The 16,809-nt window shown below is 45.1% G+C and overlaps 1 protein-coding gene across 2 annotated transcripts in view; it reads right to left on the reverse strand.

Annotated features, from left to right (window-relative positions):
- Ephb1 (Eph receptor B1) overlaps positions 1-16,809 on the reverse strand; it is a 432,566-nt gene that overhangs the window by 45,406 nt on the left and 370,351 nt on the right. The window contains exons 10-11 of one of the 2 annotated variants that reach the window (NM_173447.3): positions 16,549-16,671; positions 3,558-3,805 (exon numbers count right to left, since the gene is read on the reverse strand). In NM_173447.3, coding sequence (NP_775623.3) covers positions 3,558-3,805; positions 16,549-16,671 — 371 coding nt within the window. The remainder of the gene's footprint in view (positions 1-3,557; positions 3,806-16,548; positions 16,672-16,809) is intronic. The other variant, NM_001168296.1, reaches the window with a different exon arrangement.

The raw sequence follows: 16,809 nt of genomic DNA on the forward strand, positions 1-16,809 counted from the left end.
GCTGACATTCCATCTCTGATCCTCCGGTAATGGCTGCCTTCGGTGGTGTGTGGAAGAGAGGGCTGCATAAGCGTCACAGGGAGAAAAGCCACCTGTGACTAATGATGCTGCTGTTATCTGGTCTTTGAACTCCTGTCCTGTGCCTCGTCCTCTGGAATATGCTGACTCTGCAATGGGCAAGTTTCCTTAGGAGCTCGCTGCAGGGTAAGCATATCTCTATAGGAAGGGTCCTGACTCTTAATTTACTATCTTGATGAAAACCTAAAGATATAAACATGCTACATTTCCCCCGATGTGTTCAACTGCTTCTTGCTCAATCCACTCATATGGTGCCTGTATGGAGGTCAAAGAACATCTTGATTCTCTCTACTATGTGGTTTCTGGGACTTGAACTCAAGTGGTCAGGCTGGGGACAAGCTCCTTTACCCACTGAGCCATCTCATGGGCCCTGGAAAATTGTTTTGAGAGACAAGCATTATCCCTTAAATTAAATAGGATGGCTGTCCACGGGCTTTGTAATTGCAGAGATAAGGACACCAGCATAGAAAATAAGCAAAACAGAGCGACCACCACCTGGTTTCTCTCGGCAACTTTGAGAAGCAACTGGGCTTCATGCCGTGCCCCCATGGGGGAAAAAACATGGTACAGCTAAGAGATGCAGACCTGGATGGAGTGATTTAAAACTTTCTTCTCCTTCTCAAGTGCTTTCTACTGAAATTGCTTTCCAGCAAATGCATGGAGCCACTTGGCGGCTCTCACATCAGACAGGGAGGATTTAGGTATTTCCACTTTCATTGACAAATCCACTTCAGGAAATGAAACCCTTATTTGATTTGTTTGAAGAGAATGAATCATAGATCTTTTTTTTAACTAAAAGAGAACTTTCAAGCCCATCCAGCTCGATGCCTTTAGTTTATAGATTGGAAAATTGAGTTAACTCCAGGCCACAGGGTGACTCATAGCTGGAGCCAAGGTAGGGGCTCAGTCTCAGGACTTCCAATTTGATATTCTTTACCTAGCTGCTTCCTTCTAGCTTAGATCCATGGAGGAGCTCCCCTGATGAGAACTGCCCCATTTGACACCAATCAGTGACTTCCAAGAGTCTTACAGAAATGACCATCGATGAGTGAACCAACGGTGACCACGAGGAGCTTTTGACCATACATGGATCTGAGCTTCAGGAATGGTTTTGAACCTTATAGGAGAGCCACCGGTTGGGTGCCATTAGATCTTGGGACCAAGAAGAAAATATTCAATAATCAACTGGGCAATGCAAAGCTCTTCCATTTGAAACAATTAGCAACAAGGAACTACCTCCTGGGTATTTCCAATCCTTCCAGAAGACAGGAATTCCAAGTCCTTCAAAGACAGGAATGGAGAGCAGATGAAAGGAGATGCAGAACTCTGAGGCCCTGACCCAAGGCCAGAGTGAATAGAGAGCCCTCTCAAAGCTGCTAAGTCCAGGACTGTTGGAAAGGGAACAGTTGTACGGTTTAAGAACTAACTCTTTTCCTTTCTTGCTTGAATGGTGGTCCTAAAATTATCCTCCTTCCCAGAAGATGGACCCTGTAGAACTGAACTGATGACCTATTTTTTCAATTTTATCAGGCAGCAGATACATCAATTAATGTTGCTATGCTCCAGGGTTCAGTAGTAAGACTGAAATTAGATTTATAGATTACCTGCCTTCACGAGGTGCAAGCAGTCAGAAACGCTTCGTTTCCCTGCTGCTCTTGGCTCTGCCTGCTCTTGCCACCCTTTCTGGCTGTGCCCCCACCTCTGTTTTTCTGTGTTCCTCTCTTGCCCCTAAGGTTCCTCCCACTGTACATACATACAGCCTCATTATCATGAACAAACCCCAAGTCTATGTGTCCTGGACCCCAGGTGGAAAATGCTCTGTCTGGGAGGAGTCACAGGATGGGACTTTGATTTTCATAGTCTCCTGGAGGATGTATCACCCTGCCCTACAGGTGACCTGGGGACAGACTCTGATTACATTCTTCCAACCATGTGGTGACTTTCTCTGGGGAAGAATCAAGCAGCACAGAGGACATGAGTCCAGACAGGGTCTTGAGGATAGCCCAGGTGATGCTTGCCTTCTAGATACCTTCATTGCCTTCACAAGGTCTCTGATCATCAATGCTTGCCTCTGGGAAAGCACAGTGTATGCCTCGCTTTCCTGTGTCTACCAAGACAGTGGCTCTCAGGGTGATTAGTTATAAAGCATTAGAGCTGCGTTTCTTCTATTGCCTAGGCCCAGTATTCAGTGTATGCTTTGCCAGAGCAGTCAACCAATTAATGTTTCAGTATTAGTGGATGGTTCTTTGATCAGTAACCATAGCTGTTGACTGTATGTAGGGACTTGCGTAGCCTGCTTGCCGAAAGTCCTCATTCAAAAGGCGATGGCCATTCTTTGATGCTGTTCCCTCTGCTCTCAGAATCACTAGATGTCTCCCTCCCTGAGACTCTTGGTCAGGTGTGACTCCCAGTCTAGGTTGGGCTACCATCCATTCTCCATATGCATCTGTGATCTCCCGTAAGAAAGTGGCTCTGTTGCAAACACAGCCTCATGAGCATGAGTTCTGACAGGGACCATTTCTAATCTCTCAACTAGAATGCATCCAGTTACATACACGGCTGCTGCAGGTTGGACTGTCAGTCACCGTTCTGCATAGATCCAGGAAAGATTTCTTGGTGCCTGTGGGAGTCTTTCAGATGCCTCTTTAGATGGTAGGAGGTGCAGGAATTTTCTAGAAGATGGCAACCTGTTTTCTTTCTGACCGGCCAACTGAAGAGAATGGGGCTGGAGGTTGGCTATGCTGGTGAAAGACAGCAATGGCCACAGACCATCTCCTCAGTCTTAGTAATTCATGGAGATATCTGGGACCATTCTTTGCTTCCACCATCTTATTCAACCTTAATCATTTACTGTGGCCCTCCCCGTACCATCCTTGCTCTGAGGAGACATCAGGCAATGCTTTGTTCCTCTCTTTTTTAAAGTATATTTAAAAATCTTCAATATGCTTTAGTTACAATATAAGTATATCACCCCTCCCTGCATTCCTCACTCTTTCTCAAGCTCTTGGATCTTTGGCTCAGAGAACATAGTGGAAGAACTGATGGACACAAAGAGTATATGAGCCTGAATACCAGGAAATCTGCCGTGAAACTGCTTCTCTTAGAAATGGCTGCATAAATAAGACACAAAGCAAACCCCAACAATATCAGGAGATGCGCTAACAAGGAAGAGGGAATGTCTCATGGTGGCAGGGAGGGAGTTCCACCCCTACACTGAAAGCTATAGGCAGCTAATGACGGCTGAGAGAGGGATGATCGAGGATTGGCCTCTCTCGGGGATGAAGCATCCTGATTGGTTACCCAGTACAAAGTTGTTCTTTCCTATTAAGAACAAACCTCTGCTAACCTTGCCAAGGTTAAAGCCTGCCCACATGTGACCAGCCAGTCCCGAAGGCAGATTATCCCCACAGGACCCTTCTCCCCATGACCTTTCCCCTCCATCCAGCAGTATTGACACCCCACAACCCTGTGGCTCTTACCCGGAGGAAAGAGTCTAAAGCGCCGTTCTCCATGAACTCCGTAATGATCATGACAGGCCGGCTCTTGGTGACGACACCCTCCAGGCGAATGATGTTGGGATGGTCAAACTGGCCCATGATGCTCGCCTCGCTCAGAAAATCCCGACGCTGTTTCTCTGAGTACCCAGCCTTCAGGGTCTTGATGGCCACATAGATTTCCCTCTTGCCTGGCAGCTTCAAACGGCCCTTGTACACCTCGCCGAACTCCCCTGAAATGGCAAGCATGCAATTAGGCTGCTCATTCCTTCCCAATCCGTGGGACCACAAGGGGAGGCATCTTATCAAGAGCAATGGTGCTCAAGGTAGGCTGGTGATTTGAGTGAAGAGATGGAAATTGGATTCGTTCTACGCAACTGTGATGTCTAGGCTGTAATCAGTTCACAGGAAACACAGAAGGAACACTAAAGCGAATTCCTCATGTCCGTCCTTAGAAATAGTTCGAGTAGTTGAAGTGTAATTTTAGAACATATCCAAGTTTGGGTTTTGTTCTGCCCTTAATTGTGTGTGTGTGTGTGTGTGTGTGTGTGTGTGTGTGTGTGTGCGCGCGCGCGCACAAGTATCTTGGGGATGGAGGCTATGTGGTACTTTAGTTGGTGCTCCCACATTAACGTGAACCTATCAGTAGCTAGTCTGTCCTCTGGAAAGCAGATCCTGAAAAGTTAGGAAAGGAACAGGTTTATCCCTGAAAGATAAAAGGGGAAGGAAGCAGGATTGGGATGGAGAGCCCCAGATCACAGCAAACTTATCCCAAGCCGACCTGACAAACTCTCAGGCAGCCTTGCGGGGAATAAAGAGTTCCTGTTCTCAAAATAGCTAGCCCTTAGTCTCCTGCCGGGTTCAGCCACTGGCTGGGGGCCACCTGCAGGAGACTGGACTCAGATGCAGGGGCTGCTGCAGCTGAAGCCTGGCAGCTGAACAGTAGCACATTCCTCCAAGCCGGCACAGGCTGAACATCTCCGCGGGTGTACAGCAGGATTTCAACATCTTTTTTTTTTTTTTTTTTTTTTTTTGCAGTAAAATCACTATGAGTAAAAACAATTTTGATGACACCATTTCATAGCTGTCTAAAAGAGAAAAAGTCTGTTGAGTCCTGCTTAATGGGCTTTCAAAAGTTATTTGATGATGTCTCCTGGTTTTGTTGCTTCTAGTTTTTTCATGGGAGGTAGTTAAGTGTCTCCCCACAAGGGCTTCACTGAAATGCATGTCAGAGGCCTGTCATGAGAAACAGGGGCTTCTGCTGGGCAAACTTTTGTTTTGTTTTGTTTTTTTTTCACCTTAAGCTTCTAAAAGAAAATGATAGAGCAGACTGCGAACAATCAGATAGACCACCGGCCACATCGGGAAGACTGCTTCCGGTGCTTCAGCCTGGACTTCCTGTTGCTTTCTGCTACAGAAAACCACCGGAAGAGAGCTATGCAGAAGGACTTTTATGCAAAACCACTCTGAATTCTACTGAACATGGCAGAGGCAGAACGTGGGGCTGGAGGAGAGGCTGGCCTTAAGCACCATTAAGAAGATTTCATCCCAGCCTAATGCTCAGAGAGCTATCATTTGTAGCGTTGGCTTTGACATTGAATCATAACGCTGCTTTGGTGAATTGCTTGAGGTCAGACTGAGGCTCTCTCGTGTTTGGAGCTTGCACACCTGCTGGGTACCTGGTGCGTGGCTGGCATGCCAATGAAAGTCAGTGTGCCATATGTATTGTTATCTGTTTGGACTCTGCCTTGCCCACATTCAGGTCATAAAGTGTTGAGACCCTGACACTGTGTCACCCAAAAGAAGCCAAAGTTCTGACACATAAAGTTGTACATAAAGGAATGCTCATGGGGGTTGACAGCATGGCTTAGCTGCTGAAGTGCCTAGGAGGTGGCTCAAACTTGAGGGTCTTAGTTCAGATCACCAGCACAGACATAAGAAAAAATGCTATGGTGGCACATGCCTGCAGAAGTGCTGGGGATGTGGAGACAGGAGGATTCCCTGGCCACCTACTCTTGTTGAATTGGTGAGCTACAGGTTTGCCAAGACCCTGTCTCAAAATGTAAGGGACAACAGTCAATAAAGATACTCAGCCTCAATCTCTGATCTCCAGACGCATACATAAAAGTGAACAGACAACCCACACATACACATGTGTACACCCCCACCCACACATAAGGATGCTTGCCACAGCAGTAGATGCATACTGAATGCCCATGTCAAGGAATTCTGGGAAAACCTCATGTCCATCTCAGGGAAGGCCTAGAAATATTAAAAGCAACAAATGAGTGATTCGTGTTGACTGAAAGATGTTCATGTATAGTAAGTGAGGGCGAGAAGGGAAACACATCACAGAACATCACTTGCTGTGTATGCCCATATGTACGCATGTCAATAAAAAGGGAAATGATGAAACATACATATCAAATGTATTTTTAACATCAACTTACTTTTTTAAAATGGTTCTAAGAGAAGGATGGAGATGAGACATGGGAGGAGAGATTAGTTAACTGAGTTTAGTTAATTTTATGTTGAGTTGCTATAATAAGCATAGCTTGTGTAGTTGAAATGCTAAAAATTTAAAGTCAAGTACTAAACAAAACCTGCCACATATATGTGTCTATCTATCTACATATACATATACATATACATATACATATACATATACATATACATATACATATACATATACGTGTGCATGTATGTACAACTGTATGTGTCTCTATACATATACATACACACACACACAGGTATAACATGCATATATAATAGAATCCATCCTTCTGATAACCTACTATTTAGTAACTATGAATACAAATGATATGTTCAATAAATATGCTAATTGAATAATATTGGTTAGTATTTCCTCTTGTTGCCACAATGAGTTCTAATTTCCTTTAGGAGAAAGATAGAGTTGAGAGTTTAGGAGAAGGACATACAACTATTTCTTCTGGGTGGAGATAGTTCACAAATATTTCTCTATTGGCTGTCTACTACGGCATGCTTCATTCTGTCAAACCACCATGACCTTCCTGCAAATAAAAAAATCCATTTTGCTAATAAGTAAATTAGCCAGGAGACACCAAAAGCATGTTCCCAAACCAGAGAGCTGAATGTCAGTCAGTGCTCTGGCCACACCCACTTCATTTGTTACTATTTGCCACTGGATAAAAAGTAACCATTCAGAGACCACCCTGGCTAGTCCACCCTACTGCTTCAAGCAGTTCTGTCCTGTGTAGTGACTATCCTAGCAAGTCTGCATTTGGGTAAGCATTTGGAAGTAGAGTTTCTTTCTGTCTTCCTTCCTTTCCTCTCTCTTGAAATCCCCTCCCTGTCTTCATGTCTGAGACATGGTCTGTAGCCCAGGGCATCCTTGAGCTTGCAGCAATCCTCCTGCCTTGGCCTCCTCAGTACTAGTATTACAAGCAAGTACTGACACTTATCTCAGAATAATTCCACAAGTGGATACCATTCATCCAAGACTCTTGCCTGGGAGCAAGGCAGAATCAGAATATTTATCAGTCTGTGTGTATGTAATTTGGAAAAATACACTAGATAAACCTAATGTGCCCCCAAACATACACATCAACACCCCAGTTCAGAAATTCTGTTCTATGTTAGCTGGCCCTGCAATTAGAGTACAAAGGTTTGGGGTTCATTTTAAGATTCTGAATAAGTGGTCTGGGAGCAGCCTGGGAATTTCTATATTTAATAGCTGCCTACAGGATTGGCTATATAATTCTAGTGCCTGGCAGAAAATGAAAATATAGGACTCCTTGCTCAAAAATTATAAAGGATTCCAAGATGGTGACAAGAGAGCATAAAACTGAAGTGGGAACCTCTCTGAATATGGGGCTCTGTTTAACTACTGTCTCGGTCCTAGCTGCCCAGGAGCTCCTACAGTGCGGCCAAGGCTGAGAATTGTGCTTTAACCCCCAGATTCCTGCACACAGACCACTGAACTCCGAAGCCCCGAACTCTGGGAATGTATTTGACTCCTTTGAGCTTGCACATATGCTGTCCTCACAGTGCACACAGCCGGGAACAGAGTGTAGTCTTTTTTGGTGTGTTGGTATGTGTGGAGAGAAAGAGGAAACGGAGGGGGGGGTGCAAGAAAGCACGGTATTGAGAAGCTGTCTCCCCTAGGACATGGTAGACAAGATTACTTCTCTGATTGACAAGCGTCACTTCACCGTTTGATCTTTATGGCTAACTGCTCCACAAATCAGTGCCTCTAAGACTGAAGCTTCAGATTATATCTTCTGCGGGGTCTCATCTAAGTCTCTGAGAGTCAGAAAATAAAAGTGTGCTCTGCTTGGTAAGGAGAGGAGGGTGTTGTCGCTGGTGACTTCCGTGCTCAGAAATCTATTCTTCTGTGGCATAAATAATGGGGACTCTGAGAAATTAGGTCCTTTCCTTTCCAGTTTGAGAGAGGGAGAGGGAGAACGAGAAAGGAGAGGGAGAAAGGGAGGGAGGGAGGGGAAGAGGAGAGGGGAGGGGAGGAGGGGAGGAGGGAGGAGAGAGGGAAAGGGAGGAGAGGGACTTACTAGTTTCTGAGCCAGGAGGCTTTCAAAACACCAACTGCAAAATAACTCACTCAGTATCAAGGCCACCTTCAGAGGTACCCCACAATTAGGTGTCCCCCTAAGTACAATGAGGCATGTGGAGGAGGGAGCTTCAAGCCCACTCCAGCCTGAAAGCAGTGGACAGTGGCTTGGTGTCTCCAGTACTCATGCTCATCACTAGAGACCAGAAAGTAGAAAGCTGCCTTCCCTTCCTCCCTGGGAGTTGAGAGAGGGCTCTCTAGATGTCAGACAGTTAAGGATACATGTGGGTAGTGAGTAAAACACAAAGGGAAGAGAGAGTGTTTGGGGGAGTTTAATGTCAAGAAAGGGGGCAAGGGGGGGGGGAACGACACATGGGTCTCTGTAGCTTTGCAAGACCTACTGATACCTGATTCACAAGTGCCAGAGGCCATGGGAAGTTGCCAGAAACTCTGGCATAGAGGGTCTCTCTATCAAAGCCTAGCATGGTAAAATCTGGGTGTCTGGCCATTTAGCATCTCCATAGCCTCAGGGATGTGGAAATCCACAGTCTTATGCCATTATTTATTAATAACAAGAAAAACCAGGGCTTGTGTTGTTTACAATCTAAGAGAGAGCTGTGTGCATATAGTCTTTAACTTTTGATTCATGTACTAATTTCAAAAACTGCATTTGCCTGGGTGTTGTGGCATGCAGAAGACAGAGAAACATAGGTTGTGACCAGACTGGACTGTACAATGAGACTTGGTCTCAAAAAACCAGCAAGCCCAAGTGAGTAAACTAAGTGACACAATGCATTCATCCCTTGTTCGGCTTTCAGCTACTTTTCCTGCCGTTAGAACAGAACTCCATGGAGCCTTGCTGTGTGAAGATCTGAAATCTTCAAGACTTTCCTGTCCCATGTGCCCCACATCAGAATCACACTTTTTCTATTTCTTCATAAAATTATTTCAGGACATCAAGGTGCAAATAGAAAGTGGTTCAGCTTGATAGTGTTTGTGGTTGGTTATTTTTTGAGAAGACTTACCTACAGTAGGTATAGCCAGCCTAATCTTAGTCAGGGTAGACTTCTATTGGCATCTCTGCTACTGACCTGGGTCCTCTCCCACCTATTTACAGAGCCTCGCATCTATTTATCTGAGACCGAGCTCCTGCATCAGGCCAGCATGGAGGCCAAGGACACTCAGTGGCTCTCTGTGTGTCTTATCCAGCATCTGTACCTGGACCTAATTAGAAGATGCAGATTCCCAGAGACCTCACAGATCTATTAGATCAGAGACTTAGTGAGAGGAACCCTGGAATCTGGATGTGAGCTCATTGCCAGGTGATTCCGATGCCTGGCTCTCCTCTGGGAGGTGCTTTCTTTAAGGCTGTCAGCGCACGCCTTCTAGCTGGTTCTTCTGACAGTCCTCCTAGACAGCTAGGGAAACTATTCCTTACAAGTTGCAGCCTTGCCAAAGCCTCTTTCCTACCTTCCTTGACAAAATGAGCAAGAGAGAGACAGTGTTTCGGCAGTGTCAGATACCTCAACTATTATATATAAAATCAGAAGGGGAGAATTTTCAATTTTTGAAAATGAAACAGCCAGCCTGCCAGCAGGTATTTCAAGCTGCAGCTATTGGCTGTGTGCAGCAGGAATCTACACCCACAATTGCACCCTCCCTACTTCCAGCAGCATTTTAAAGTCTCAAATTGCCTTGGGGGAAAAATGGAAAGCAGAAATCCTAGTTACTAATTCAGGCATATATTCAATATGGAACTTTTAAAGAATAAGTTTAAGCTAGGTTTGAAAAAATGGTTTCAAGCAAGGTTCAACACAATAGCCTGTGCAAGATAGGAAGGCTATAACTAAACACAAGAGTGATAAGGCTCACATCTGACCATCTCCTGACCATGCACAGAGGACAGACATTACTAATTGAGCAAAGCCATTTTCATCCCTCTGGCAGAGTTCCTCTGATGTCCATTACCCAGGCTGCTGTATACTGTATAAGACAGACTGGCTTCATGGTCACAGAATTCACAGAATGTAATAATGAGATGGTGACGGCAAAAAAAAAAAAAAAAAAGAATTACTCCTGTAATTCTTTGTGGTTGTTAGATAACAACGTGCTTCTGTATCATGTATGTAGTTCTGTGTTTATATATGTATTCATGCATGAGTTACATATGTTATACATACATCTATATAATTTTGTAACATAATTAAACATACATAAATATAAATAAAAAATGTTTGGCCCCTATTGTCCTTCTTAGGGCATACGTAGAATGAGAACAGAGATGGGATGTGTGTGTCCTATGAAGGACATGCTTTTTCCAGGGATCATCAGACAGTCTTCATAGCACTACCCTAAGGGATAATGAATTGGAAGGCAGTATTATAAATCCCAGCAGAAAGGGCCTGCATATTCCAACTGCTAGGCAGAGTTTACCATCAGAAGCAATGACTGTATTTAGCTGCTTTTCTCCACCGAAGTGAAAGTGGTGGCAGCAGCGGGTGCAGGGGTTTCATTTACCAGCTCTGGATCAGCTACATCTGAGTTTAAATTGTAGCTGCATCATTAACTCAAGGGCAGCACAGCCCACAACAAGCCATCCTCTGCATGTTGATTTCCTCGCCAGTCTGGAAAGCCCATACACACGCAAACATCATCTCTGACACATGAGCTAGTACAAGGATTAAATGCACAGCACCTGTGAAGTGCACAGGGTAGCGCCAGGCACACTGTGCATGCTCAGAGTGTGCTGCACACTTTAATTGTAGTTCCTGGAGACATTTCCTTGGGCTCCTATACCAGAAGCCTTCCTACATCCCCAATGTTGCCCATCCCATCGTCATGCTCATTGATGCTGAAAGTGTCAGGTTAGCAGGGAACCTTTCTCTACAGGAATTCATCCAAAGATAACAACCCCACACAGTGAGCACACATTCATCTAAACAGAGCACCCATTCTCTTACCCAGCACACCCTTCCCCACAATCAGCCTTCTTGGCATGGTGGAAGGGCTATATTGGTAGCTGCTAGCAATGGGCGTTTATTCACTAAAATACATCGGCATGCTTTCACCTGGATATCACCTCTAATGACGCTCCTGCCTACAATTTCATGCACTTAACCGCCATCTTCTCAGCCTATTGTATGGTTGCACAGGTTGCAAACTGAGTGTTTTCCATTCTGTTAAGAATGTATATGGCAGCCCTGCTTGATTCTCTAGGTAAGTCCTACTGATTAAAACTAACCAGTGATATGAAACTAACCAATGATGTGACTCCTACTAAGTCACACCTATGGTCACCACAAGCTGATAGTCTCACTGAAGGCCAGAGGGGTGTAATGCCTCCTCCACAGAGATGTCAGCTAACCCCGTTGTCCACGAGGGGAAGGTGACAGGTTGACTTTCCCTCATCCAGTGAACCATCTTCAGAATGTCCAATATGCACCTACCATATTCCACCTCTCTAGTCTCTCTCTTCACTCTCTCAAATTGTTTCGCTCTCAAAAATTCTACCCTGGCCATGTGTTTTCCTCCAAAACTGTCATCAGCTGTCATTGGCACATATGAGAAACATTTAGTTGTACAACAAAATGCCAGATACTAGGTCAAGTCCGAGGTTAGTGAAAGAACATGGGTTCTGTCCCTCTAATATAACTTTGAGCCTCATGAGGAAAGACTGACATAAAACAACTATGGATTAATGACATATTAATCTTCTTGAGTGGTGTTACACTTGGCTCTATAGTAGTTAATTTTTATTCCTTTGTTCAACATCCTAAAGAACTTTAGAAGATACGTTAAAGTTACTGTGATGTGTCTGTCTCATAGCTTCCAGATTCTACTCTAGTGACCTCTTCTCTCAGATAACCAACACTGCCACACCCTAGGTACCAAGAAGCCTTACTCTGCTTCTTTGGTACTTGATGGTCTTCATTTCTGGGCCCAACCTCTATGCCAACTGCCCCCACCAACTCCAGTCCTTCAACATCATAATAGATGCATATGCCACACTGCCTTAGTTGTTTAGATGGCATCTCCCACCCCACCCTTTATCCCAGCATCAGCACTCTCGGGTCCTCTTCCCAGAGCTAGACAAAGCCCCAATAGCTTGTCTCTAGGCTTCAGAAGGCTTACTCGTTCTTCCCCTCCCTTCATACTCCATTCTCTGAATACCATCCTATACAAAACCTGCTCAGGATCCCATTTGTCTCTTGGGAGAAAATATCTTTATTACAGTTGTTTCATCTCTAGGCTAGCCTGATTGTCTAGACCAACCTACAAGAAAAACAAAACAAACAAACAAACAAACAAAACGTTTTCCAGCAGCAGCACTGTCTCTCTGTTCTTGCTCCATCTAAGCTGATTTGTCCACCTCAGTGGTCACTCAGAGTGTCTCTTCTCTGTGTCCTCCCTGACAGCAAGCCTCTCTGTATACCTACAAGACTACATCCTCCCTATGGTCTCCCTCCTTCCCCCCCTGTCCCATCACACAACCTCTTTTTCCCTTTTGAGGAATGTGGTACTGTGTTTTGGGCTAGAAAATCATCTTCATGGCAGGGATTGTTAAACATTGAGTCAATTTCCCAGCATCTACTACAGTTGCAGGTTTCATTGATGAAGGCTTTTGGGTTTTTTTGTTTTTTGTTTGTTTGTTTGTTTGTTTTTTGTTTTTCTGAACACTAAAACGGCCTCTCTTCTCTGGTTCCATATTTGGTAGCCAAAGGCGTCAGAGCCCTATTTAAAATAACCCTGCACAGGCTGTGGGTCAGCATTCCTTGTACACTTGAAGATGTAGGGTGGCATGTGGCCGACTACCAACTCTCTCAAGAAAACCAAGCAGCAGAGAGAAGGAAATGCTCATGGCTAACAGTGTTTGCTAATCCCCATGGTGTAAATATACCCACAATGGCCGATGGGGAGCACCAACAGTACTGCATATGAGACCGGGAAGAGATACCCAACGTTGACTCCTGTGAGCTAGTGCAGGCAGACTCCAGCATGGCTGCGCTGGAACACAATGCTCATTTTTCTCTGGGAATCACATGGCATTCATTTTCTATCACTATCTCTCTCTAATACAATGGTTCTCAACCTTCCTAATGCTGCATCCATTTTATACGGTTCCCCATGTTATAGTAACCCACCAACCATTTTCCTCTTTGCTACTTCATTACTGTAATTTTGCCACTGTTTTATGAATTGCAATGTCAGTATCTGTGCTTTCCAATGGTCTCAGGTGACCCCCGTGAAAAGGTTATCTTACCCCAGAGGGGTCGTGACCTATAGGTTGAGAACCATTATCCTTTTTTCCTAATTGTTTTCGGCTTTGAAAGTTATTTCTTTGGTGAAGTTATTGTGGTTAGAATGTGAACTGCCCTTATAGCTTCATTTACTTGACTGCTTGGTCTCCAGCTAGTGGTGCCATTTTAAGAGTTTGGGGAAAGGGACGTCAGAGATGGCTAAGTGGTTAAGACCATGTGTTGCTCTTGGAGAGGACCCACATTCGATTCCCAGGACCCACATGGTGGTTCATGGGCATCCATAGATTCATTCTAGGAGAACTTATGCCCTTCCTCTGTCTTCTGTGGACACTAACCATATCCATAGTGCCCATATGTGCAGGCAAAATACTCAGAAAGTAAAACAAATACATTTCGAAGGGGAAATAATGGTTGTGGCACCTTTAAGAGGTGGAGCCTTGCCAGTGGAGTGGGCCACTAGAGGCCAGCTGTGGGGTTGGCTTGCCATCTGCTTTTTGCATTCTAACCATGTGCTTCGGGCTCCTGCTGCCATCCCTCCTTAAGGTACCATAAGCCACAAGCCAGGGTAAACCCTTCCCTTGTTAAGATGCTTCTAGTCAAGTATTTGGTGACAAAAAGAAAAAAATAAGGAATAGAGGAGTCCTCCTGATTCCCCAGCACCCCCAGTCCATGGAACTACACCGAGCATGCAAGGAAGGGCCCTGTGGATTCTCTGTGCCTGCGCTATGATAGTATAAAGTACCTGACTGGGAGCACTGTTCACTTCCACTAAGTCTGTCAGACTTCAGAGCAGAGAGGCCATTTATCCTTCTTAGGAAATCCACTTCAGTGTATAGAAAGTAGCCATTAAAAGCTTTTTGATGGAAGGAGACAATGAAGAGGAGGAAAGAAGAGAGGGAGGGAGTACTGAAAGGAAGGAAAAAGGGAGGAAGTGAGAAAGGGGGAGGGAGGAAGAACAGAGAGGGAGGGAGGGGGAGGGAGGGGGAAGACGGGAAGGAGGAGGTGACTATTTAGCTTTCGCTCCCCCATCCCCAATATTGCAAACCAGTTGCAAACCAGTTTTCCCCTTCTGCCCTAATTCCTCTGGGTGGCTAAAAGAAACATTGTCAATTACATTGTTTCACTGTTACAGTTTCACTGTTTTTTCCCTTTAGTTTGGCTACCAAGTGATCTCTTGATTAGCACAAGGGGAAGCCAGTCTCAGTGAGGCAGGGTGTGAGGGAAATGAATGTGTAGAGTGTCTCCTAGTTGTGAATACCCGGGGGGGGGGGGGGGGGGGGGGGTGTTGGGGGAGGGGCTAGCCTTGGGATGCTTCCGAATCACAAGGAGGTGGGCCTTGGTAGAGAGGGTGGTCAGCAGGGACCAGACAAAATTCTTAATGCTGTGCTGCTGAGCATCATATAATCTGTTAAGTGCATTCCTTGCAATACCAGGCGAGCCATAGGAAAACCACTGAACCTCCTCTGAGCAGAATGCACATACACGGCAGCACCAGCAAATGGAAGGTGAAGGATAGAGTGGGACCATCAATTGTCCCTTTATGGGCATCCGGCAGTTGGTGAGCTCACCCCAAATTGTAGCTCCCTGGCAGGATCATAAAGCGAGAAGGCTCTTTACTCGTCCCTTGACAAAGGCAGGAGGGGTGTTGATGTGTGCTGTCTGGGATGAAATGCAGTCCAGAACACATCACTCTAAGCACACGACATAAATAACAACATTAAAATCACTAGCACCATTACAGAGAGCCATAACAACAATTAATAATGCGGGCAAACAGAGTGCAGGACAGCAGGCCCGCCTCCTCAACACTCTTTAAGTTTCCAGGAGAAATCAAAGCCTGGAAGAGCAGTCCAATTTATCTGGTATGCAACCTTCCAACGCATGATCCTTAAATATGTCAGTGTCTAAAGAGGAAGGGAAAATTATCGACACAGAAGTGAGAGTCGTGGTTCAGTAAAATGTTTAATGACAGCCAATGGGAAATATGTAGCCACCCTGATGGATAAGATTCTAGTCAGCCAGCTGGAACTCCTGAGGGGTGGGTGGTGGGTGGCACTGTGTTGTGAAAGGGAGAGTTCCAGGGCCTTCCACAGTGTAGCCAGAGGAGGGACAAGGAGGCAGGGCTTAAGAAGATCCCAAAGCATAGAGATGGTGTCTTAATGGGGTGTCCTTCCCAATATGGCTCCAAATTTCATATGTGGCTTGTTGTTCCCTCAGTGCATTGAGAGAATCTGTGATTGGAAGGATTGTGACATTCCCTCTAAAGATAACAAATGAAGTGCCTGTCTGCAGAACTCGGCTTCAATGTGCTTTTGTGGAGTTAAAATGTTATTGAGAGATGTCACTCCATACCTGTCCAGTAACATGAATCAAGCACTCTGGTGCCGGGAACAGTGATGGAGATGGCCTGTGCAAAGGCTCACAAGAACTGAAGAAACCAAGACAAAGAGACTATAGAGGAAAATGTATCCTGGAAGGAGACTCAGAACAATGATGTAAAGAGGTTACTTACGAAATAATGATGTCTGGGGTGTTTTGGTTTTTGTTTTTGTTTTTTGTTTGTTTTGTTTTGTTTTTTTTAATATCACATTGAGACATTTCACTTACCCTACAGTAATTAGGCTGGGTCTATAGACAGATTGACCACAATCTGTTAAAGAAAGATGAATTTTCTAGATCCGTTTTTGTTGTAATTTCCTGGGGGCCCCTCAGTAATGGGTTCTAATCTACACTGGGGATTCTATTCTGATGCCTGGTCTGGATGCAAGTGTATACATACAGGGGGAGTCAACATGGGGGGAGAAGTATTGTCCTAAAGCCATTGAGATACCATCAAGGAGGACACTAGATCAGCTTTTTAAACGAATTCTTTCTATCTTCACGACTAAGTACCCTACATCTCTCTCCTTATCTGGGTTTTGTGCTCTGTTTCCAGAGCTACTCCAGAATCTTTGAAAACTAGAGCCAAAGTCCAATCTGAGCTTTCCCAGGTAAGCGTATCCACTGTGACCAAGGTCCCCAAAGATTCTGAGCAATGTTCTTGCTCTGACCTAGATGCACATTGTAGGTGGTCCATACCCATCTTCTGAGGAGAATGGAAGGCTCCAAGAGTGGTAGGAAGACGGTGTGTGGACAACAAGAAGACAGAGACGAGGGGAGAGACAAGCCATACCTGCTCCGATGACCTCTTCAATTTTCACAAAAGATACATCAATCTCCTTGGCAAATTCCCGGACGGCTTCATTGGGGTCCTCATAAGTGAATGGGTCAATGTAGATCTTCATCCCTGGGGAGCCTTATTGGATGAGATAAGCAGGTTAACATCCCAGAGAGGATACAGTCGCTGCTACCACGGATGTCCCCAGCACCAAGGATATTTCTGGGAGGGACCCTTCTCTTCACCAGGTGGCTGCCCCATCTTTCTTCCCCTGGA

The sequence above is a fragment of the Mus musculus genome, chromosome 9, assembly GCF_000001635.26.
Source record: "Mus musculus strain C57BL/6J chromosome 9, GRCm38.p6 C57BL/6J".
Taxonomy (NCBI): domain Eukaryota; kingdom Metazoa; phylum Chordata; class Mammalia; order Rodentia; family Muridae; genus Mus; species Mus musculus.